General features: G+C 31.3%; 2 protein-coding genes and 1 pseudogene across 2 annotated transcripts; all 3 read right to left on the minus strand.

Moving 5' to 3' along the window:
• Window positions 1–824: 824 nt before the first annotated feature.
• On the minus strand, window positions 825–2,208 carry LOC125575242 (transcription factor TCP2-like). The gene has a single exon (XM_048762945.1). It carries the CDS (start codon window positions 2,167–2,169, stop codon window positions 1,045–1,047), a length of 1,125 nt encoding a protein of 374 aa, XP_048618902.1. The 5' UTR covers window positions 2,170–2,208; the 3' UTR covers window positions 825–1,044.
• A 9-nt stretch (window positions 2,209–2,217) lies between these two features.
• Window positions 2,218–11,927, minus strand: LOC106410858. Its single transcript, XM_013851482.3, has 2 exons — window positions 3,256–11,927; window positions 2,218–2,449 (listed from the first exon to the last, which is right to left on the minus strand). Exon 1 carries the CDS (start codon window positions 11,543–11,545, stop codon window positions 11,279–11,281), a length of 267 nt encoding a protein of 88 aa, XP_013706936.2. The 5' UTR covers window positions 11,546–11,927; the 3' UTR covers window positions 2,218–2,449; window positions 3,256–11,278.
• Window positions 11,928–20,237: 8,310 nt separating this feature from the next.
• LOC106373263 lies at window positions 20,238–23,443 on the minus strand (annotated as a pseudogene).
• Window positions 23,444–24,649: the final 1,206 nt, after the last annotated feature.

Raw genomic sequence — 24,649 nt, forward strand, 5'->3', positions numbered from 1 at the left:
ATTTATCAGCAAAATTTTAAATGTAACTAAGGAAGATTGAATAAAAAGTTACTTGAAGGAATCCTTTTTATTTTCTGTAAACATGATAAATCCCTCCGAACACATGAAACACAAGTACACCAACTTCACTTTAAATCCCAAAACCACACGAAAGTTGAAAGCTTTCCTAAAATAAATAAACAACTAAAAGAATGAATTTAATAATAGTTTGTCTAGTACCCTAAAAGATGGGTTAGCCATGTGGGTGCAGAAGAAGATCAAGTAGCCCATGAAACAAAAAGTTAAAAAAAAAACTTAAAATAATACTGTAAAAACAGATCGTAACAAAAATTATGAAAATTTGGGAATAGCCATTGTTGAAGACAACAGCTGTCAAATGGGGAAGATATATCATATATTATACTCCTATATAGATAGATATGAACCAATACATATAGAGAGAGACAGAAAGAAAGACATGAGAGATGCTAAGGAAGAAGGGAACCAAGCAGAGATCACAACAGGAGACAACTAATTTTAATTTTCACTCTCTTCAATAGGTAATGGGCATTGCCCTAAATTTTCAGTTTCAGTTATCTATCATAGATATTTTTCTTCTTATCAATGTGAAACTTTTATATTTTTACTTTCATTTTAAGTTTGTGGTCTCTTCGTTTTAATTTCCGTATTTTTCTTCTTCTGATATTTGATTTGATTCAATCTAGTATTCTTAAAAGGCTCGCCCTATTACCTTGACCTATACTTGTTCATGAATACCAAGAAACAGTGTCTTAGTACTATAACAATTAACTAAAGAGATAAAAAAAAAATCATGCCAAAAATAATAAACCACAAACAAATTGATATTATCACAAATACAACATTACAAACCCAATTCAAAAAAGATTTCCAAATTGGACACATTAAACAAAAAAGGGAACCCCTCTAAACAGATTTAACACACATTAAGGGTGATAATCAGAAGATAGACACTTGGGTGATGAATGAAGCAAACACAAATCAAAGAAACATAAAACAACAGATGCAAATGGTAATAGAGTATCATCAGTTCTTGGCTTTACCCTTTTGGTCTGAGTTTCTGCATCCATTCTCATAGTAAAGCTGAAACTGGTGATTGTTGTTGTTGTTGTGGTGCGGGTGTTGATTCTCTGCAGGCAGTCCACCGGTACCGAACAAGAACTGTGGACCTCCACCACCACCTTCTGATGATGGAAACCTCTGTAGATTGGCAAGAAAAGACTGATGATGATTTGTTGCATTGGACTGAAGGGTCCCCCTGTTGAAACCACTGAACCCGGTGGACGCCACGGAGGTTGTCGACATGTTGAAGTCGAGATTGAAAGCTCCACCGCCGTTGGATCCTGCCGGAGATATCAGATGGTCGGGAACGAAGGAAAACTCTTGATGAGGATGATGATGATGATCGGAGAAGGGGTGAGAGTTTGTTTGGATCGGGAAGTGGGTCTGACCCGACCCGAGAATCAAACCGGAGCTGAAATACTCCATAGGAGCAGGCGATGAAGAAGGAGCCATCCATTGCCGGTTAGTGTTAACCGGATCCGAACCGGAATTTAACAGATCGGTAAACGAAGTCGTATGGTGGTTGTTATTACCGTCTCTCTCCTTGGTCTCTTTAGCTGTTCTCTCTCTAGCTCGTTCTCTAGCCTTATCCCTCAGCTCCGACCTCGAAAGAGACAAACCAGAAGAGTTCTTGCTCGTGTCCGAATTGCTACTACAAGCCGATTTAGACAACGAGTTAGCCGCACCAGTTAGTGTCGGAATCTGGTTGTCGTCATCGTTCATCGGAAAATTTGTGTTGTTGAGCGAAGGGAGCTCGGAGATGGAATCCTCCGCAGCTTTGATGAGCCATTCGACGGCTTTGCTGGGCTGATCGTAGCCTAACCGGTCTTGAAGATCGTAGAACTGAAGAGCGGTGGAGACTGATAACCGGACGCGCCGGTCACGTGGGCCTTTGGAAGTCCAGACTTTGCTGTGTCGATCTTTGCCACCGGAAGCTCTCGAAACCCTTATGATCCTTGAAGAGTTGTGATGCCACCGGCTTAACCTGTTATTGCTGTTATCCACGACGTCGCCATTGTTGTTCTTCATCAGATCTCCAATCATTTCATCATCACCAATAATCTCATTCCTAAGCTTTTCTATAACCATTTAGGGCATTTTTTTTTTGGTTTCCCCCAAAATTAAAAATCTTATTTGTGTATGGGTTTTATTGGGATTTAAAGGAGTAAAGGTTGGGACTTTGGACTTTTTATTGCTTACCCACTGTACTGTGTGAGCATTGATGATGAAAACCCCCAGAGGAAAAGAAAAATTAAATTAGGGTTTTTGATATTTCACCATCAAAGTCAGTAGATACAGCTTCGTTTAAGCTTGTCTGCAGCTGTGTTTGCAGAGTCATCAAAAGCACTGTCTGAAACACTCCTCAGGACTGCAATAACAAGATGAAATAAAACCAAAGACACAATCTCATCAGAAAAACAAATCTCTAGAAATATATATATGTATTTTTTTTTTTTTCATATATGCTTATGTTATATCCTTATCTACATACTTTTCTAAGAGATGACTTTCATATATATTTAAGTTATATTCAGTTATTCTGATTTGGAATTTATGATCTACTCTTTTAGATCTGACAGATTGAAAAAGATGACTTTGATCAAATGGGTTTAAAGATGATGATCTTAATAACACAGATAATTAAGGTGAGAAATCAAAGAACAGCTACAAGGAGAATCAGAAGCTATGATAAAATAATTAAGCTAGTTAATTGATATGAACACAGCAACTTTCGGCTGAAGCGAGTATTAATGGAGACTGACAAAAGATGCAGAAACCGAGTTCAATCTGTACATAAAGAGTTAGGGTGTGTTTCTAATTATGTAAAGAAATACTACTATAATAAAATTGAGTTGTTGTTTCATAGTTACCAACAAGTAGATAAATTAAATTAAATTTATTGCTATAGTGTTCTGGATTCTACCTAGATGAAACAGGTGTCAAGCTCTCTTGCTTGATTTGTTTGAAACAAAATAGGAGGTTTCTTTCTAAATTGAATTTGGCTTTCCTGGTTTAGAAATTCTCATCAAGATATCTAAATCATCGATCTGAAATTGGTCTTTTCGAATCATAATTGGAAGAAAAAAAGAACTCAAAATTCCGATTCTTTATCTGATTGGTTTATTTTTTTCCGGGAAAAGTTCAAAACTTTATTATAGATAATCTGAGACTTACAGGAGGAACAGAGGAGCTTGAGCTTTGAGCTGAAGTTGCGTGAAAGAGGGCTAGGGTTTTAGGGATTGTGAGAATAAAAATTTAGAAAGAAAATCCGAGAAAATTGGAATTTCTTTGATGGTGATTTAAAGGAGTGATGTTCAGAGAGAGAGAGAGTTTGGACACAAACCAGTCTTCTCTGTTTATTTCCAGTTCTACCCTTTATTACATGACTTTTTCACTGAATTGCCATCTTCCTCTATAAAATATCTGTATTAAATTATCATCCTTTATCTTGGAAACAATATTTATGATTTATTGAATACAAAATGGTTTAATTTTATTGAATGTAAAAGGTTTAAATATTTGTTTTGCCATATTCCTCTATTTAATGTAAAATGATTTAATTTTTTTCAAAGCGGACAAAATATGTCTGATTTTGGCATTAAATAAGACACGCACACGACAGTTTATATATTTACTAACTTTAAAATAAAATTCAAAACATATACTTTTATTAAGTGAGATACAAAACTAACTCAATTCTTGAAATTAATAGAAATAGCTAAATAAACCATTGATGTTGGCTGGTTAGCTATAGAATACATTATTGCAAATAAAAAAGGAATACATGTAGAAGCTTTGTAGATATGCCTTTTCAAAAATTATTTAAGTTGACCACCTTCAAGATTTTGCTTGGTACTTGACCCAAAAAAAAAGATTCTGATTGGTGACTGATTATAGATGTTGTATTGGGTAATTTTTATGGTTATATTCTGATGATACATTTTTAAAAAGGCAAATAGAGATAGCATCAAAAGAAAGACGAGAAAAATGATGTCGGATCATTTTCAACTAGGTCGTACCGTATAGGCCTACAGAACTTGAATATCATTACCTACTTACTCTGTAGCTTGTGCTCGGTGGTTTATACAAATTTATTCCTAAATGTACGTGTGTGGATGGAGACAGTTTACTTGCACAATATATATGTAAATATCTGCTTTAAGCATTTTGTAGCTACTATGAGTTAAATAGTTTTTTTTTTGTAACCTACTATGAGAAAAATGTGAAGGGTTTATACGCATGAATCTTATCCTCTTTTGAGTACGAAATTTCAAGTGATCCGTATCGGAGACTGAGTACTCAGGGAGTTAGCATCTTTTGATCTCTTTAACCATTGATCGGAAAGTCTTCTTTATAGAAAGCTTGGCAACATTACTTAGTCTCGAGGGTCCAAAATAAATGATAGTAGTATTCATCACATTGTTTGATTCTTTGTAGAAATATGCTTAAACACCCTAACACTGGTCTAGAAGATCAAGAAATAAGCCGAAAAGTAGCTATAACGCGACACTGCAAAACTTGTTTAAATTGAATTTCACGTAGTGTTAAGTGAGTTGTCCAAGCTTTAGCGATGATATTAAACCCAAAACTACACATATTTATGCAAATAAACATATATATATGCAACAAACGTATATGCTATATATAACTACTTTTTACTCTACATAGCTTTATAAGTTTCTTTTCCACCTACTAATCATATTTATCAAGAATGCAGATCCATATATATTACTCTCTCCGTTTCACAACGATAGACTTTTTAATATTTTCACACATATTAAGAAAACACATTAAACTATCATAATAAATGTACATACTTTTCAATTTTCAATAATTTTTAACCAATATTTAGTTTAATAAAGTTAATTAATTTTCTTGAAATTTACAATTTTTTTTTATAAAAACACGAAAAATACATCTTTGTGAAACAAACTTTTTTTCTAAAAAGTATATCTTAACGAAACGGAGATAGTATGTCTTAGGTCACACCGCTTAAACTCATACTAGAATAAACACCTAAAGATTAATTTAAGAGCTAAACATGTGTTTGCATTCGCGCAATTTGAATTAACTTTAATAAGGGGGATACTTAATGTGATTTGTGGAATTCAATAATAGTATAGTATTCCCTCCGTTTCATAATATAAGTAGTTTTGGCTAACAGCACGAAGATTAATAAAATTATTGTTTTTAAAAAGTATTTTATAATAAATAGGTTAGATATAATTTAACCAACAAAAAATAAATTTATTTAATTTAATTGGTTATACTATATTCAATAAATGTAAAAGTTACTTAGAAATATGAAGATTAGTTACATTTTGAAACAAAAATATTTTACTAAAACTAATCACAGTGTGAAACTTAGGGAGTAGTAATTAAGAAGAATAAAGGAGAAGCAAAAAGAGGAGCAAGTGGTTCACGACGGGCTCGAGAGCACGTGTCGCTGTCTTAACGGACACTTGCTGACTTCTCGATCACTGTTGCCTTTACCAGACCACTGCACGTGTCTGCTTCTTGGTCATCCAAATTTCTGCTTACTCTCTATTTATCGCTCTCAAACACAGTTTTTTAACTGTAATATATATTATTTCAATATAATTTAACTTTTAATATTTGAAAATGATACCCTTAAAATATTATAAATATATAGATGGTTTCTCAAAAAATCAAATAAAATGAATGTATTTATTCTTCTTTTTCTCATGTTTTATTATTATTTTTCTCAAATCATGATGAAAAAACCAACAATGGTGTTTTTCTAATACTGTGTATAAAATTTGAGGTTTCTGCTTTTCGAATTAATTTTTAAAGAATTCAAATTATAATGTGTATACAACAAAATTCTATAACCTATAATCTGGTTTCTTCTTTGATGTTGTTGTCCATGTTAACTTTGGTAATTCACCAATCCTCTATGTTTTTTTTTTTTTGCTTTAAACCAATCCTCTATGTTTTATATGCGTTTATCTTATTTTACATTTTACCGCTTGACCTCTAAACATAATAAATGAGAAAATAATATTTGTGAAAACTGAAAACATTGTTTATACAAAAAGTTATATATTGCTTTTAGTCTAGCTAGGATGTACATACCCTTGTGTACGTGTGCATACAAAATCCTAGAGTTATTTTGCAGAATACCAAATACTTTCTGATGTATTATAAGTATTCTCAAACTATAATTGTTAAAAAGATACATTTTTTTTTAAAACAAAATTAAAGATCAAATTTACGGGAGTTTTGAACACGACGTCAATCGAACACGCAACCTTCGTTTGATACGAAACTACAATAAACATACCTAAAGTAGTAAAAGTGGAAAAGAAAAATAAAACATCGAGCCTGTAGAATAAGTATTGTGCATTTTACGTGTTATATTGTATATTTCAGGAATTTAAACGTTAGAGTATTGATATTGTAAATATCTATAAAACTAAACTATTATAAATATTTAGGAAATGAAACTAATGCATGGATCTGAATCTTTACTAGATTCGTATGTAGTGGTACTGTTTTGACCACAGTTAGTGATGTGATGTTATGATTTTATAAACAGCTTTTATAGTGCACATGTACTATTTTCTGGTCATTGCAACTATGTGCGTTACGTACTGCCTTGCACACAAATAAAAGATCTAATTTTTTTTTTTTTTGGTCAAAAATAAAAGATCTAATTATTTTATAATATTTCTCTTTAGTTTTCTTCTTTCTTTTGGAACAAAATGAACATGTATACGAATCATCATATCACTTATACGTAACGAAAGTAAGTTCAACGATAAAGACTGCTTATGTTTGACAAAAGAACTTCTGAATCATGATATATCTATATCGATGAGCATAATCCATTGACTGATTGGTTTGTTGTATGTGTAGTTCATCCATTTAGATAAGATTTCATAGCCGTGACTGAAGCAAAATATAAAATTATTTTTATATTAGTCCAACAAAACAGTACCAAGTTGATTTATTTTTTCATCAATTTAATTTATCTTTTTGTTTATTCTAACAAATACTAAGAGACAGCAAAACTACATAAAAGTTATTATATGGGATTTTTTTCATAACCAATTGGATTAAGTGTATTAACTAAGAGTGTACATTAAAATATAAGCGAAGTTGATGTACTTTTAAAATGGACCATTAATGAATCTAGTGGGTCGTGACTCATGATTACTTTTGTCCATTAAGCTTGTCAATGCTCTATATGGAATAAACCCTAATTACGATTTGAAAGATATGTCCACCCTGAGGTATATACCTTTCTATTATTAGATTCACTCTAATTAATTTATGATTACCCATTACATGTAAATTAGTTCAAATAGCCTATGTACTAAACTTTGATTTTTATTGGTTAATTATCTTCCAGATAATCATGGAAGGACCACAAACATACACCCATGATAGTACATATTGTTGCAATATCTATATATTTATATATGGTTATAGACTTATAGTGAGCTCAAAGTCATATTTCCATCGAGGTTTAAAACTATAATTAAAGCGAAGAAATGATGACAAAAATAAAAAAGTAATTTAAAGGAGAAAAAGAATATAAAATGTGACGAATTTATAGATAAAAAGTTAACTTCAAAAGAAAAATTATGGATAAAACTAAAATTTCCAGTCTAATTATTTGGACATGAATGTCAAAATTAAGGCCCAATGTGGAAAAATTTAGGGGCCTTTCCTATAACTCTTAGTTAGAAGATTAGTCGCTACCTGCGACCTGCGACTGATCGCGCGACCAGTCGCAGGTTGTTGGTCGTTTTGATGTCGCGCGACTGATCACGCGACCAGTCGCGGGTTTCCATTCAAGTCGCCCGAAAAAACAGCGACTAAAAATTAAGAAAATTATGATCGCGCGACTGGTCGCAGATCGCGCGACACGTAAACGAACATAGTTTTAGTCGCAGGTCGCAGGTTTAGTCGCAAGTCGCAGATCGCGCGACACGTAAACGAACGTAATCTTAGTCGCAAGTCGCGCGACACGTAAACGAACATGGCCGATGTCTTTAGAATGGATGTAACCGTGTAAGTGTGTAACTGCTGTACAACAGAGGCGGACCTACATTATAGAATGGGGTGTCATCTGACACATGTTTAATTTTATATTTCGGTGTTTGTACGTTAATAGGTGAAGAAGTTTGTAGCTCAGTTGGTCGATTTCACAACATAACATGTATCTACCTAATGGCTAATGCTAACAAGTTCATATAAACAATGGGAACATATGAAGAACAAACATTCTTTACAATGAATAGATAAGAGATCGAATTTGCTAAAATAGAGCAAGATGGTGAATGAATCTGAATCATGGATCTTTCAGAAACATTAGTGATTCAACTTGTTATACACGTCTGTTACACCATACATACATTCATATGAATCTGAAACTGAGAAACAGAGTAAGTGTTCATATCAGCTCTAATGTCTCACTATCGAAGCAAAGTTGAGCTATTTCCCTACATTTGGTCAAAACCCAATTGGTTCTTGTGGGAAAGAAACGAGCTTTGGGGATTATTACATCAGTCTAATTGAAGAAATCAATTTGATTGTTGCAGAAAAAAGAGGGAAATTGGAGAATTACTTCGACTAGGATCGAATTTGGCCGGAGGAGTAGGCGTTTCTGGTGGCGGATCATCGGGGTTTGATGGAAATTCCGGCGGAGAAGGAAGAGTAGGTTCAGGTGTAGTAGCTGGCTTCTCTTCTTCCGCCATTGAAGGGAGTTTCAGGTTTCTTTTTCTCACAATTGATTCTTTTTTAATTGTTCTTACAGAAAACCTTTAATTTCTATTATTCTTGTGATTTATTTATTTATTTGATAAACGATTCTTTTTTTCCGATTATTTTCATGTTTTCTGATGAAAAAGGATGACTTCGCTATTTTTCTTTTCTTTCAATTCTTTCTAATGTTTATTTTTATTTGCGCGTATGGCATGGCTGATCCTCAAATTCATGGAATTTAAACAATTATTACTAAATATTTAATATAAATTTTAATAATTAATCTGAAAATCGAATTATTTTTATATATTACACCTTAATTTTTGATATGTCCATGATTAATATGTTCATGATTTATTTACTTTAAGAAATACATATAAACGTATTTATTTAATTTGAAAAATAACATCCTTTTTCATTCATTTATAGCTTATAAGAAATATAGAACTGTCCAGTGAACAACATAACAAAGAGAAAAGATTATCTAATTCGCTAAACTTATCTGTAACTTTTAAATATTATGAGTTATATAATAGAACAAATATCAAACTTGTGTGATTTTAAGAAGAAAAAACGTCAAGTGTCAATGTAACGGTTTGCATAATCATTTTTATACAAGTCACTTTATCAATCAAAATTTGCCACATAATTTATATTTACAAAATTTAAAAATAATTAAAATGTCAAAAACTGTAACCCACGTATCTCACTACCCATAATCCTCCTCCTTACACAACCTTTTTTTCCTGCTCCTATATATTTGTAAAATTTGGTAGACAAATGGAAGCAAAGTCTCAATCGAAAGTAAATAGATTAGGAAAAAATTACACTCCTAATTCCTTTTCAATTTCAATACTATAATACAGAATTGGACCCGTATATAGTGGTACAAGTCAGCCGAGTTCCATTAAACTGTATTCTCCACTTGTTATTTTTCTTCTTTGTGGTTATGAAGATTCAAGAAAAGTGGATATGATGGCTTTGAACTACCGGAGATTAATTCAATAGTGAATAGAGATCTAAAGTAAGATCCAGCTAAAAAGGAAAAAGATAGAACATGCAGACATGGAAGTCTACGAAGAACAAACTCTTATAAAAGGTAAAATATTTCTGTTTTAATTGTTTTTCTATTGTACAATAGATTTTAAAACAAAATATAAATTGAAAACACCATTAAAGTACTACGGTGGGTATAGTAGCTATTAATGTAATAAGAGAAATCAGTCATAGATTGCAAGTTAAATTAGGAAAAACACATGAACAACAAGACATAAAGAAGTAAGACAAAGCTCCAAACTAATATTTGTTTTCAGTGAGCTAATAACATAAGTTTATATGTTGCGGTTAATCAGAGATACATGATAAGTTTAATGGTTTGTTTAAGTATACTCATATTCTTATGATTAATCAAAGTTATTTTATAAATGTAGTTTTAGCTGTATATAAGTTAGACTTAGTCTAATTTGTAAATTACATGTGAGTATTTAATCTAACTTCAGGGTCTGAAAGGACAAAGTCAAAGCGTAAGGATGCTGAGAAAGTAAAATGGTATTGTGTGAGTATTTAATCTAATTTCAGTTTGTTAATCAAATTCTGTCTTTAATACCTTTAAATAAAAAAAATAAAAACATAAGAGATTTGCCCGTAAAAAAGTCTTCTGATCTTTAAAATAAATAACCTATCTTTGGTTCCAATCTAGGAGTAAAACAATCAAATCCTTCATACAACACCTTAATCTTCTTCTTTTTTTCTCTGCCCATTTTCAAGACAACAAGATTTTTAAAACTGCATAACTAATGGCCAATGAAATGAGGTTTATTCAAACATGGGGAGAGGTAACGCCTTCACTATTTCAACGGATTCAACAGGGGCGATTATCGAGGAGCATCTCGCAGCCTAAGTTGGAAACAATTCTTGAAGAAGGATGTGGTAGTTTTCCAGTTCAAGCTCCAAAACGGATTGTGATCTTTCTTCCTCTTCTCCTCTCAATGATTTTGTACTTTGTGTTGTACAAGACTATCAAAGACTTACTGATTACTTCTTTAATCTGCACTTTGTATATGTTGTTAATAACAAGTTATGTCCATGATTTTAGGTTAAATAAAGAGTCATACTAGAAAATGTGTGTTTGCATAGGTCAAAAGCTATTTTAAACATATTTGAAATATTATATCGGCATAATTTGTTCGCAAATTTCAACAATATCTAGCTTTGTTGGATTAAGGCGACGTTTTTTCATAGGATTTCATTTGCCAAAAACTCGAGCCATGTTAAAAAATATATTACTGGTAAGAAAATTCAGAACTAATGAGCATTAAGAACATGTTATAAAATTCAATTTGAGAATGAAATGAACTGAAACAGAGACATAAGATTATATATAAGAAACCCTGCTGCTTTTACATTTACCTGCTGCTTATACATAAATTACATTGAAATACTTGTGCATAGGTATGTAACATGTTCAAGAAAATCGAACAACACGATCATGTCTATACAACAAAACACAAGACACGGCCGATATAATCGCCGGAACGATAAGGAAGAGACGGTGTCGTTGGCTCACAACGACTTTTGAATAATAATCTTGATGGTTAAAATCATCGGACCTTTCTTCAAATATGGTCTCTAGTGTCGGAGACATTGAACAGCTCCGGCGAGAAATCATTGACGCCGGCGCCATTTCAGCTCGAGATAAAAATCTCCTTCTTCCTAGTTCTGATCTGACCATGATAGCTCGATCTTTTCAAGCTTTTCTTGTTATTCTTGAAAATGTTTATGAAAGTATTTGGCTTCTAATTAATCTCAAATGGAGAATTCTGGATGTATATATAGAGTCTAATGATATATACAGAGTCTAATTCACGGCGACAAAGATATATAAAAACACGGTTTCAGTTTGTTTGGCAAAAGTATTCAAGAAAAAAAAAACAGATGGATCAACCGTTGTCTCTGGTCAAAATTGAGCAAGTGGTCTGCATTTCTACACACGTACGTGCTCCTTTCGATATTGACAAAAATAGATACTGTAAACAACCACAATTTTATCTATTGTTTGGTGATGGAAACACAAAAACGACGTCAAAAAAAAAGCAAACACAAACTAAAAACAAAGGGAAACAATAAAATTTATCAAATATATTCTAATCAAAATCTTCTTACATATTATTGTGAAATGTAATTTTAATAATTATCCTGCCCAGTCTAACTTAACTTATTTGTACCAAAACTGTAAGTATGCATGTATAAAGGTTGATACAAAGATTTTAACCGATTTATTATAAAAAATAATTTAATTTGTTTTCGTATATGAACAACCAGAAACTTAAATGGGAAAATATTTGGTTAAATATCCACACAATGAATTCAAACTATATTTTTTTATATAAAAAGGTAATCTTATATATCTTATATATTAAAACAGAAGTCACAACCTTGATTCATGTATGATTTTTTTTAAAAATAGACCTAATGGATATATTCTTAGAAAATCATGTTACATTTAATCTCTAATCTTATCATTTAAATTTTGGACCAACCAAAAAATTTTATTGGGCTATCAATAATTAGATTTAAGCAATAGATGATCTATTGGATTTATAGATAATATAAATTAAATAGATATAATTTAATGTTGTAATACTATACCTCCATATGTTAGTTATTAAAATATATATCGATGTTAACTTTTAAAATTGTAAAGATTTCTTTTTAAATAACAAAAATCATATTATCTAACAATGATTAATCTTTACTACCTTTAACCAATGAAAACAAATTTAAAACTATATAGTTTATTTTAAAAATTAAAAAAAACTGAATTTTTAATTATTTACTCGATAATATAAATCTATAAAGCAAAAATTTTATTTTGTTTTAAAACTTTCTAAATTTGTGAAATGTTACAATATCTTTGAATATGAAAATAAAACAATATTTTACTAATATTTATATATATATATATATATTTACGATTTTAATAATGAAATAATAATCCAAAAATATATATAGAAGAAGATACAAATACATGTGAAAGTTTGAAACAATCTATTCAATGAAAAAATATACCGTAAACTTATTATGTTTTAAAATTGATAGACACATATATATTATAATATATACCAATTTAGAATTGAAAACAAAATTTTTATATAAAAATAAATGAAAACAAAAACTCGCGCGGTTGCGCGGATCGAGATCTAGCTATGGTTAAAATCATATCAAATAGAAAACTATTGTGTATGTATCCATTTCTTTTAATAAAAACATAATCATTTATGTTAAGATACTACATGATAACTCAGCTAATGGTATGTGTAAGTATGTAGTCAACTTATAGTTTCTATACATCATTCACATTTTAATTATAACTACCATGCTATATTGTGTCGGCGTGATATTTAGTGATTCCTGAAACCTTTCAAGTTTTATTATAAAGTTGTAAAAATATCATTTTCAAAGAGTATTGATAAACTTGAAAAAAAAATAGTTTACAAGAATATCTAAATAGTCTCGCAACTTGAATTTCAGAAAGTACTACATGAGAAAAAGAAATATAACAATTTAGATGACCTACTAATAAACTGAATTTAAAAAGCTAAATAATCTGGATTTAAAATATCTCATGACACTAAACGTATATGGTCATGCCGATATAAAATCATAACTTAGATCTTCATTAAATATCTAGGAACAGGTTTACCTGTAAAATGCACTTTTATTAGAATTAGCCTGAATCTTTTTATAAATTTTAGATACCTTAGATTAGAAAAATAAATACACAAAAAGTTTGGGAGAACTATATAAACAGTTGAAGTAGTCATTAGTGTCGGTCCCATGTATTTGTTGCTTTAACAAGTCTTGTTTTGATTTTGCCGTGACTTCTACGTGAACAAGATACACATGACAGATTTTCAACAAAGTTTGGGTACATTCCATATCTCTTACAACTTCTAGAAGTATTTTCTTTGTTCTTTTGACACAAGTCTACAACCTCTAGAAGTATTTGTTGACAAAAAACAAACAAACAAAAAACTCTCTTTAACTTTAAACAAAGCATAGCAATCATTTCTTTCTCTAGCATCGATTAAAAAACTTTTGAAAAAAGCTTTCAAACATCCTATACGAACCATATTCCACCGCATTCATAATTACAAAGCGGCCATGAAACTCCCTTCACAGTTTCCCAAGCCCCATCCTAGAAAAACCACTTTAATGAGCTCAAATAAAAACAACCTGGGACAAATTGAAGAACAGAACTGGCTGTTACAGAGTGAACGCTTGAGAGCTTTTAACTTGGAATCTTGAAAGGTAAAACGTTTTGTCTCCTATCTACTGTTTCTCTAATTGTTACATGTTTAAATAATGACAATATTTGAACTTTGTTTCTTCTATCTCTCACCACTTCTCTTTTTTTCGCCTCCTCTCGCTATGTTTAACTTGTTCCTCTTGTTCTTTCTTCTATAGCAATTAACTCTATTAGGTTGGGCTTTAACAATTGTAGAGATGTCAATTGGGCTCTTCCGTCCCGTCCCATCCCGGACCGCTGCGGGTGCGCGGGATGCGGTCCTGAATATAGCTGCCCAATCTTGTACCACATTTTTTGCAGGCCTTCACGGGCCATCCTGCGGGATATCAGTTATTACACTATCTACTTCTTCATGTACGAACGAACATAAACAAGAATGAGTTTCTGCGAGAACAAACACCAAACTACTTGATCATAGGAAAGTTTATTTCATTCACTAAGACTACTTTTTTTTATTTGTGTGTATGTATACGTATACCACTAAGCACAATACCATGAAGGGCTATTTTAATTATCAAGCACAATGCGTGTACACGTGTCTAGCACAATTTAATTATCAAGCACAATACCATGAAGAAACAATACGTGTACGTATAGCTATGGAGATTAGTCTTTCAGCTGATATGCACCATTGTATATGCATATATAGATTAGTTGACAATGCTGTAACTACATATAGCTTAGTCTTGTTACAATTGGTCAAGTTTCAAGCTTTCTGATTTCAGGTGTGGGCCAGAGAATAGATGACTGAGACCCATGAACTTGAAGCTGTTCAAAAAAGTAATGATCCGACACGAGGACCTGATTCTATCTCTATTTATTCAGTGAGGATTGCAAAGTAACAACCGATACGATTGATACTTGATAAACCGGCTTTGAATTCAATTTCATTCACCCCCTTGTGCATTTCCGAGAAGAACAAAATATCTTTGACTTCTTGCTCGTTCTGTAAAATACCCTTTAAATCATAGGTGGCCATGAATCTATTCGAATCGAAAACAAAAACGGTGGTTGATGATGATGATGAGAGGAACGTTCTTTTTTTTTTTGTTTCTCTATTTGAGACGAAGCGTAAAATCACTCTGGTTCTGTGAATCCTTACCGAACCGTAACAAACCGGGAGTTAAATTTTGTGATTTCAAAGGTTTGTTTTAAGTATTAAATTAATGGAAGTATGGACACCAATTCGAACCAGGGCGAGTGGTTGTGACAACCACTTGCAGCACTCAAACTCTCAGCCATGAGTGAGATTCCAGAATCAAAGGCTAAGGCACCAATTCTATATTTACCGAAAGATATGAAAACATTAGGCTGTGATCAGCAAATGAAGGACTTCAAAGTCAAATATGTTGACAGTATATGTGGAATTGCCATATTGCTTTGCTTGACATATCACATCTCTCTACAGTATAATCCGTAGCCAACTGAACCGTTTTTGTCTTTGTAAGAATCCGTGAATCTAAGTAGGAAACAAGAGAGCCCACATATGGCAACTAGAATCGATGCATGATATTGCAAGCTAATGAGCTGTGGTTAAACGTTGGACTTATTGCCTTTTGTATCCATGTTGTTCTTTCTACATCTGGAAAGTCTTTGTCTTGTTCTAGAAGTGGCTTCTTGATCTCTTCTTTAGTACTTTCTTGATGATCTTCAATAAATTTGATCTCCATATCTTCGAAGCTTTTTCCTTTGCTCATTTTCTATGTTTTACTCAGGTTTTGGTATCATTGATGAATCAAGTACGTAGAGGATATATAAGAGACGTGAGAGCTACTTTAATTTCTTTTTCTTATGCCTTGCAAGTAGCCAAACCAAAGTCTTTGTTTGAGTGAAGGATGTTCTTCTGTCATGTTCGTTAAAATTTTGTGGTTTGGTAACCCGAATGGGTGTGAACTATATACTTTATAATGATTGAATCGCCATGCTTTTTTTAAAGAGTATTTCAACCTTATTCGAAGCTTTTGGATTACAGAAATCTCTTTGTAAGATAAAGACAATCAAAAATCTCATTTTTGGTCTAGGCTAAGATAAAAAAATAACAAATAGAGCTTTATTACTTATATGTGTTTCTTCAAAGATCTTTGATGATAAAAAAAAAAAATCTATCCCTCTCTAACTAACAATGAATCTCTCTCTTTGTACAAGTTGTACAAATTATCCAAGTTGTGATTTGTCAATGCCATCCTTATATAGAGTACTAAGGGTTACAATGGTTAGCACCAATAGTTGCAATGATTAGCAATAAGAGTTGCAATGGTTAGCCAAGAGTTATAATCATTAATACCAATAGTTACATTGGTTAGCCAAAAATCACAATAATTCATCACCAAAAACTTTAATCATTTATCACCAAAAGTTGCAACGGTTCATCACTAACGGTTACAATCACAAACAGTCACAACTGTTCATCTAAACAATTGCAATGTTTCACTTTAATGCTTCAGTCCATTTAAACAATGACCCACAAAAATTAGTCATTGTATTGTTAAAGACTAACCAACTATGTAGCAACGATACATAGTTGGTTAGTCGTTAATAACCCAACATAGTTGTTAAGATTTTAAACATTATGATTATGAAACATAGTGCTTTAAACGTATGCTCATACACAAATATGTTTATGCTTTTATGCTCACATTTTAATACTACGCTAACAGATGTGGTTGATTCGGGCATAGTGCCGAATAGATAAATAATCAACTAATCAGAGATTAATCCATGATTAATTTGGAGGTTTATTTTAAGAAATTGTAAATTATCTTAGTTATATTTCCTTCCGATTTACTAGACAAATGAGTTCTCTGTCCTAGCGATAAAGAAATGTCGCATTAAATTTTGGGTGGTGAGTTCGAGCCACATCAACATAATCGTTTTAGTTTTTCGATTTCTTTTATTAATGATGGTAAATTTACAGTTTTGTTATTATCTTCAAACTCGTAATAAAACTCTTATCTATGGCCGTCATGCTTATTCTACAAGATAATTTGAAGTTTTCTCTAGTTCGTTTGATTAAGCTGAAAAGGCATTTGCCGGAACAAGAGTGCTTAAGTTTTATGATCTTTATTCTGATTTGACCAAGTCACGACAGTGCTATACCGCTTGTAATCAGCGATTATATGGTTTTTATGTGAATGTTTTTAAACAGATAATAACTCTATAAAGCCTAGCAATCTCCTCTAACGACAAATATAATAGTTTCGTTAACAACAAATTTATTCATCCTCTTATATAGTTAGCGACTAACCACCTCCGTAGTAATTTCTATTAAATTTTGTACCAATCGTCCTAAAAACCAGAGGATATTGTGGTGCAGCACCCCCTATGAATCACCCTAGCTCTGCGTCGTCAGTCTGACACAATATTGTACTGCGCCGATTCATATCTTTTGCAGAGGGGCAAAATCATCACTTTTGGCTCAAAATGGTAAACACTTTATCTGTTTTGATTGATCAAGGGGTGATTCCCTAATTTAGGTCGCATATAGGTATATTTACCTAAATCTCTCTTTATTGTATATGTTATTTTAGTATAAAAGCTTATAAAGATGGAAAAATATCAGTCATAGCAGTTCAATAACACACTAGGATAAGACCTGCGCAAGGAAATTTATTTTTATATATTATCGATAGTTTCTTTTATATATTTGATCATTTTATTTATATATATAAAATATTTTTTGTTGTTATTATATAATTTTTTTCCGGTGGATCAGATCAATTTTTATTAAAAATAATGGAACAAAACTATAATTAATACATCATGGGTTGATCGGATTGGACATTAAACAAATTATGACATAAAAACCTTATTTTTTCCATCGAACACATTCTTGAAAAAAGTGAACAGTATTGTTTTCACAGTTGAATTATTTTGACTTTTATCTTCCATATGGTTTTGAAAGCTTTCAAATCAACCATCGAATTGATACATGTCATTTTAATGTTTTAGTCGTATACTTAAGGAAAACTTACATTTTTGTAATTTAAAGTCGTTTTAAAAAATTCAAAATATAACATATAAGAAAAAATCTAACATATAAGAAAAATATAACATATAAGGTGTCCTCATTTTTGTATTTTAAAGTCGTTTTAAAAAAAATATATAACATATAAGATTTCCTCGTTTTTGTAATTTAAAGTCATTTTAAAAAATTCAAAATATAACATATAAGAAAAAATCTAATTTTTTATTATATGGTTAATGTGATTTTTTATTTTTTTTAATAATAAAAAATTAAACAAAATGAAGAAGGATGCAAAAGTTGTTATCAAATCTTTATTATTCATAATCATTAATTGTCATATATATGTAAATCATATTAGGTAATTTCGTAGCTTTTATTTAGGGAAAGAATACACACTTCTTATAATTTAGATTAATATAATGTTCTCTAGTGGACATTAAACAAATTATGACATAAAAACCTTATTTTTTCCCTCGAACACATTCTTGAAAAAGTGAACAGTATTGTTTTCACAGTTAAATTATTTTGACTTTTATCTTACATATGGTTTTGAAAGCTTTCAAATCAACCATCGAACTTATACATGTCATTTTAATGTTTTTAGTCGTATACTTAAGGAAAACTTACATTTTTGTAATTTAAAGTCGTTTTAAAAAATTCAAAATATAACATATAAGAAAAAATCTAACATATAAGAAAAATGTAACATATAAGGTGTCCTCATTTTTTTATTTTAAAGTCTTTTAAAAAAAAAAATATAACATATAAGGTTTCCTCATTTTTATAATTTAAAGTCATTTTAAAAAATTCAAAATATAACATATAAGAAAAAATCTATTTTTTATTATATGGTTCATGTGATTGTTTATTTTTTAATAATATAAATTAAACAAAAATGAAGAAGAATGCAAAAATTGTTATCAAATCTTTATTATTCATAATCATTAATTATCATATATATATGTAAATCATATTAGGTAATTCTGTAACTTTTATTTAAGGAAAGAATACACTTCTTATATTTTAGGTTAATATAATGTTCTCTAGTGGACATTAAACAAATTATGACATACAAACCTTATTTTTTCCATCGAACACATTCTTGAAAAAAGTGAACAGTATTGTTTCCACAGTTAAATTATTTTGACTTTTATCTTCCTTATGGTTTTTAAAGCTTTCAAATCAACCATCGAATTGATACATGTCATTTTAATGTTTTTAGTCGTATACTTAAGGAAAACTTACATTTTTGTAATTTAAAGTCGTTTTTAAAAAATTCAAAATATAACATATAAGAAAATTCTAACATATAAGAAAAATATAACATATAAGATGTCTTCATTTTTGTATTTTAAAGTCATTTAAAAAAAAATATATAACATATAAGGTTTCCTCTTTTTTTTGTATTTTAAAGTCATTTTAAAAAATTCAAAATATAACATATAAGAAAAAATCTAATTTTTTTATTATATGGTTAATGTGATTGTTTTTTTTTTTTTAATAATATAAATTTAAACAAAAATGAAGAAGGATGCAAAAATTGTTATCAAATCTTTATTATTCATAATCATTAATTGCCATATATATGTAAATCATATTAGGTAATTCCGTAGCTTTTATTTAAGGAGAGAATACACACTTCCTATATTTTAGGTTAATATAATGTTCTCTAGTGTTATATAATTATGGAATAATGTGACACCATTAGATTAAACTATACTTTATATTAGATGCTCTAGAATTCTTTGAAATGAAATTTAGAAAGCATTTAGAGTGCCACCTAGGATTTGGAGTTTTTTTTAATTAATACAAAATTAAGGTTCTAATTTTTCAAATGCTTCTCAATTAATATATAGGGGATAACGACTCAATTGCTTAACAAAGTTTTAAAATATCAAAACGAAATATCATAAATATAAATTTAAGTCGCATGTTTAGGGATGTACATTTCACATTTCCTTTTTTGTGTGTTTGGTTTGCTTCGAGAAAACTATAATTGACTTCTAACCGATATATTTTAGGTTCGACTGAGTTTAGTTCCAAAACGTCCTTGATTGATAGAACGGATGATAAAACAATAGAAACAGCTTAAACACCATTTTTAACCGGACCATCTCTTGTTCAATTCAATACAAATTTGGTTTGTGTTGTAATCTCAAAATTATAAATTCAGATACAACCAATCAACGAACCAAAACGTTCCTCCAAAAGAAGTATACGAAAACAAAAACAATGATTTCAACTTTTTTTCTAGTCAAAATCTTTTTACAGATTATTGTGAAATGTAATTTTAATAAGATCCTGCCCAGTCTAACTTAACTTACTTGTACCAAAACTGTAAGTATGTATGTATAAAGGTTAACACAAAGATTTTAACCGATTTATTATAAAAATAATTTAATTTGTTTTCGTATATGGACAACCAGAAACTTAAATGGGAAAATTTGGTAAAATATTCACACAAAAAAATTCAAATTAGATTTCTTTATAGAAAATGCTTAATTATGGTTAAAGTTATATCAAATGGAAAACTATTGTGTATGTATCCACCTCTTAGTTGATCGTTCTGACCTTTCAATTCATAGATGTGGATCTCAGACCTATAAATGGAGATATTCTCGAAACTCACAAAGAAAATTAATAAAAACATAATCATTATATCATATGTTAAGATACTACAGGATAACTCAGCTAATGGTATGTGTATGTATGTAGTCAACTTATAGTTTCTATACATCATTCACATTTTAATTATAAATACCATGATATATTGAGTCGGCGTGATATTTTAGTGATTCCTGAAACTTTTCAAGTTTTATTATAAAGTTGTAAAAATATCATTTTCAAAGAGTATTGATAACCTTGAAAAAAAAAACAGTTTATAAGAATATCTAAATAGGCTTGCAACTTGAATTTCAGAAAGTACTACATGAGAAAAAGAAATATAACAATTTAGATTATCTACTAATATATATACGGAATTTAAAAAGCTAAATAATATGGATTCAAAATATCTCATGACACTAAACAAATATGGTCATGTCGATATAAAATTGATATAGATCTTAATTAAATTTTTTTTTTGTTTGTAACACTTACTCTTAAATTAAGATAAAAAAGGTCAGAGGTCCAATGTTAGCCCAATAGAGGGTCTGATACAAATGAGAAAGAAAAAGAATGTTTAGCAAGACGATCGGCTTCTACATTGGAAGACCAAGGAACATTTGAAAAGGTTATCTCGACAAACTTAGAGGAGATTCGTTGTATATCTTTAAACGATACCAAAGATCTTCTTCATCTGAGTGTCGTTGTTGTTGATAGTTCTGATGAGTGTTGCATTGTCAGAGAGCATCTTGAGCTTCGGGAGCTCGAGACTCACTGCAGAGATGATTCCAGCACATAGAGCTAGCGTATATGATTCCAGCACTTGTGTATTAAATATTTAGAAATAGGTTTACCTGCAAAATGGACATTTATTATAATTTTAGTCTGAATCTTTTAAAAAAATTTAGATACCGTATATTAGAGAAAAAAAAACACAAATTTAAATCATAGGTGGCCATGAATCTATTCGAATCGAAAACAAAAACGGTGGTTGATGATAATGATGAGAGGAACATTCTTTTTTTTTTTTTTTGATCAAACGAGAGGAACGTTCTTTTTTTGTTTCTCTATTTGAGACAAAGCGTAAAATCACTCTGGTTCTGTGAATCCTTACCGAACCGTAACAGACCGGGAGTTAAATTTTGTGATTTCAAAGGTTTGTCTTTAAGTATTAAATAAATGGAAGTATGGACACCAATTCGAACCAGGGCGAGTGGTTGTGACTCAGCATGCAAAATGAGTCGCACCAGGGTTCGAACAACAAATTGGTACCCGATTTCCGAGAGGATTGAATCTCTCCGGACTCACGAGACGACTCGTGACGAACTCACGGATGGATTCGTGGGAGAACGCCTGCCTTTTCCCTTTTTTTAGGCCAAAACAGAGAATGATTAAAAGAGGAGAAAGAAACGTTTTGACGTGTTTTCACATATGGTTTCACAAGCTACACCTACACTTTTCTGCAACTTGTAAGATTGTAATCCCAGCTTCCATCTTTACATGCTTCATTAAAAAACAACTCAGTGTGCCCTATCATCCAGTGTCTAAAATTGTTCCTACAGAACTACAAAAGAAATAGATTATTTTCATATGGAAAATCTAGAACTAATAGACTTTAAATGTTATATCTTTTCCTAAAGTGGAAACATTCCAGAAGATATGATGAATTGAAAATGTTTCTTACATGTTTGCTATCCAAATACCACTTCTTATGTATTTTATAATACATCAACCACTTGCAGCAATCAAACCCTCGGCCATGAGTGACATTCCAGAATCAAAGGCTAAGGCACCAATTCTATCTTTACCGAAAATATGAAAAATTAGGTTGTGATCAGCAAATGAAGTACTTAAAAGTCAAATATGTTGGCATATGTGGAATTGCAATTGCTATATTGCTTTGCTTGACATCTATTTCACATCTCTCTTCTCATCCAGAGCAACATTTTCGGATAATGTTTCTCTATTTCCTAGCCTGCATATAATTCCCAATAGGCTTAACCAAATTAGAATCATATTCAGGATTGACAAACGTAGATTTTGGTTCTTAAATGGTATCCCGTCCAAAATACCATACCAGGCTATTATATAGCATACCTTCAATTATTATGATTAACTTAAATACATTATGCACCTCTATTAGAAAATTTTATATGTTTTTTGTTAACTCTTTTTTAGAGATCATCAAAAGAAAGAATCTTGATCAACCCCTACCGGCAACGCCGTGAGAATCTCCAAAGCTTCCCCTGACAGTGCCGAAAAAAAAAAACAGTTCACCGCATTTCTATCGAATAAAACACCGCACCAAAGACCAATAACGACCGAAAGCATGAGCAGAATCTATAAACCTTACTTTATGTTTTTTAGATAACTCTTGAGGAAGCGTTGCCGATCATCAATGATCCAAAACCCATGCAATGTTGTTGCTAATCCGTAGCAAATTGTACCATTTTTGTCTTTGTAAGAATCCGTGAAGCTAAGTATGAAACAAGAGAACCCACATATGGCCACTAGAATCGATGTCATGATCTTGCTAGCTACATCGCATTGACCACCGTTTGAGAAAAAATGGCGATAAGAGCTGAAACGCGAGAACCGTTCTTGTTGGTATGAGATTAGCTAAATGAGCTGTGGTTTGAAACGTTTGACCTATTTCCTTTTGTATCCATGTTATTCTTGTCTTGTTCTACAAGTGTCTTCTCGATCTCTTCTTTAGTACTTTCTTGATGATCTTCAACAACTTTGGTCTACATATCTACGTTGCTTTTTCCTTTGCTCAGTCTCTATGTTTTACTCAGTACGTAGAGTTGATAGAAAAGCTAAAGTTGTTTTTTTTCAAATGCCTTGCAAGTAACCTTTGAGACCAAACCAAAGTCTTTGTTAGGGCGAAGGATGTTCTTCTGTCACACCCTTTTTAATTAAGAGAGTTAATATTTGTGTGGTTAAGATAATCATTTAGTGTTCTGATACGTATGTTTGAATAGTTTTTAAAGCTTCCATGTAGTTTCCTGACGTGTGAGGAATACTTTCGCATGAGCAAAATCCTGCATGTCGTGGCTAAATCTTTTAATTTTTGTTATTTTGTTTTGTAAATATCTTTTGACGTTTAGATGGATTGATTTTGTAAAATCATAGTGGGATTCTTATTTGGACTGTGTCAAATGTCATTTAGACGAGTGTCATGGAAGATTTGTATAAACGACCGTTTAAAATAATATCTTCGATCATGATCATATTTGTTTGTTTTGAGAATCTTTGGATCATCTCGAAATTTTCTTTTAATTGACCGATCTATCGTGGAGGTCAAGTAAGGGCTAGCTAACGAAATAAATAAGTAATTAATTTGATATATAACGTAAAGTGCTTAGACACGGCGCCTGTCGCGTGGGCTCTAAAGCCCAAACCCATTAAAAAAAAAAATGAAAAGGTGTAAGAGGCGGGTGTCGCGAAACCCTAGGGGAGAGGCGCCTCTTCGATTCATCGACTTCGTCTCTCTCTCTCTCTCTTCCCACCCAAAATCTCTTCTTCTCAGACGAAATTCACCGGAAATCAAGTTCTACAGAGAGAGATCACTACAAGAAAACACATGCTTAACGACGAAAATTAACGAGGCAAAACAATCATCGTAAATTTGCGTCGAGTTTACGACGAATTTACGTGAAAAACTAAAGTCATCGTTATTTCCTCGTAACGTAACGACAAAACTGTTTCGTCGTAAAGTGGATGTAATTTTACGAGTATTTTACGAGGAAAAACTATTTCCTCGTAAATACGACGTAAACTTTGCGTGGTATTTATGAGGGAATAGTTTACGTGTATTTAGCGAGGAGATTTTTGAATCCACCAACTTTATAGGTGTTACACGTTTTTTTTGCCCACCTAATTAATTTTCGTCGTAAATTCATAGCAAAATTACAACTACCAGATTCGAATTTTCCTATAAATATGGATGTTTGAAC

The sequence above is a fragment of the Brassica napus genome, chromosome C7 (assembly GCF_020379485.1).
Source record: "Brassica napus cultivar Da-Ae chromosome C7, Da-Ae, whole genome shotgun sequence".
NCBI lineage: Eukaryota > Viridiplantae > Streptophyta > Magnoliopsida > Brassicales > Brassicaceae > Brassica > Brassica napus.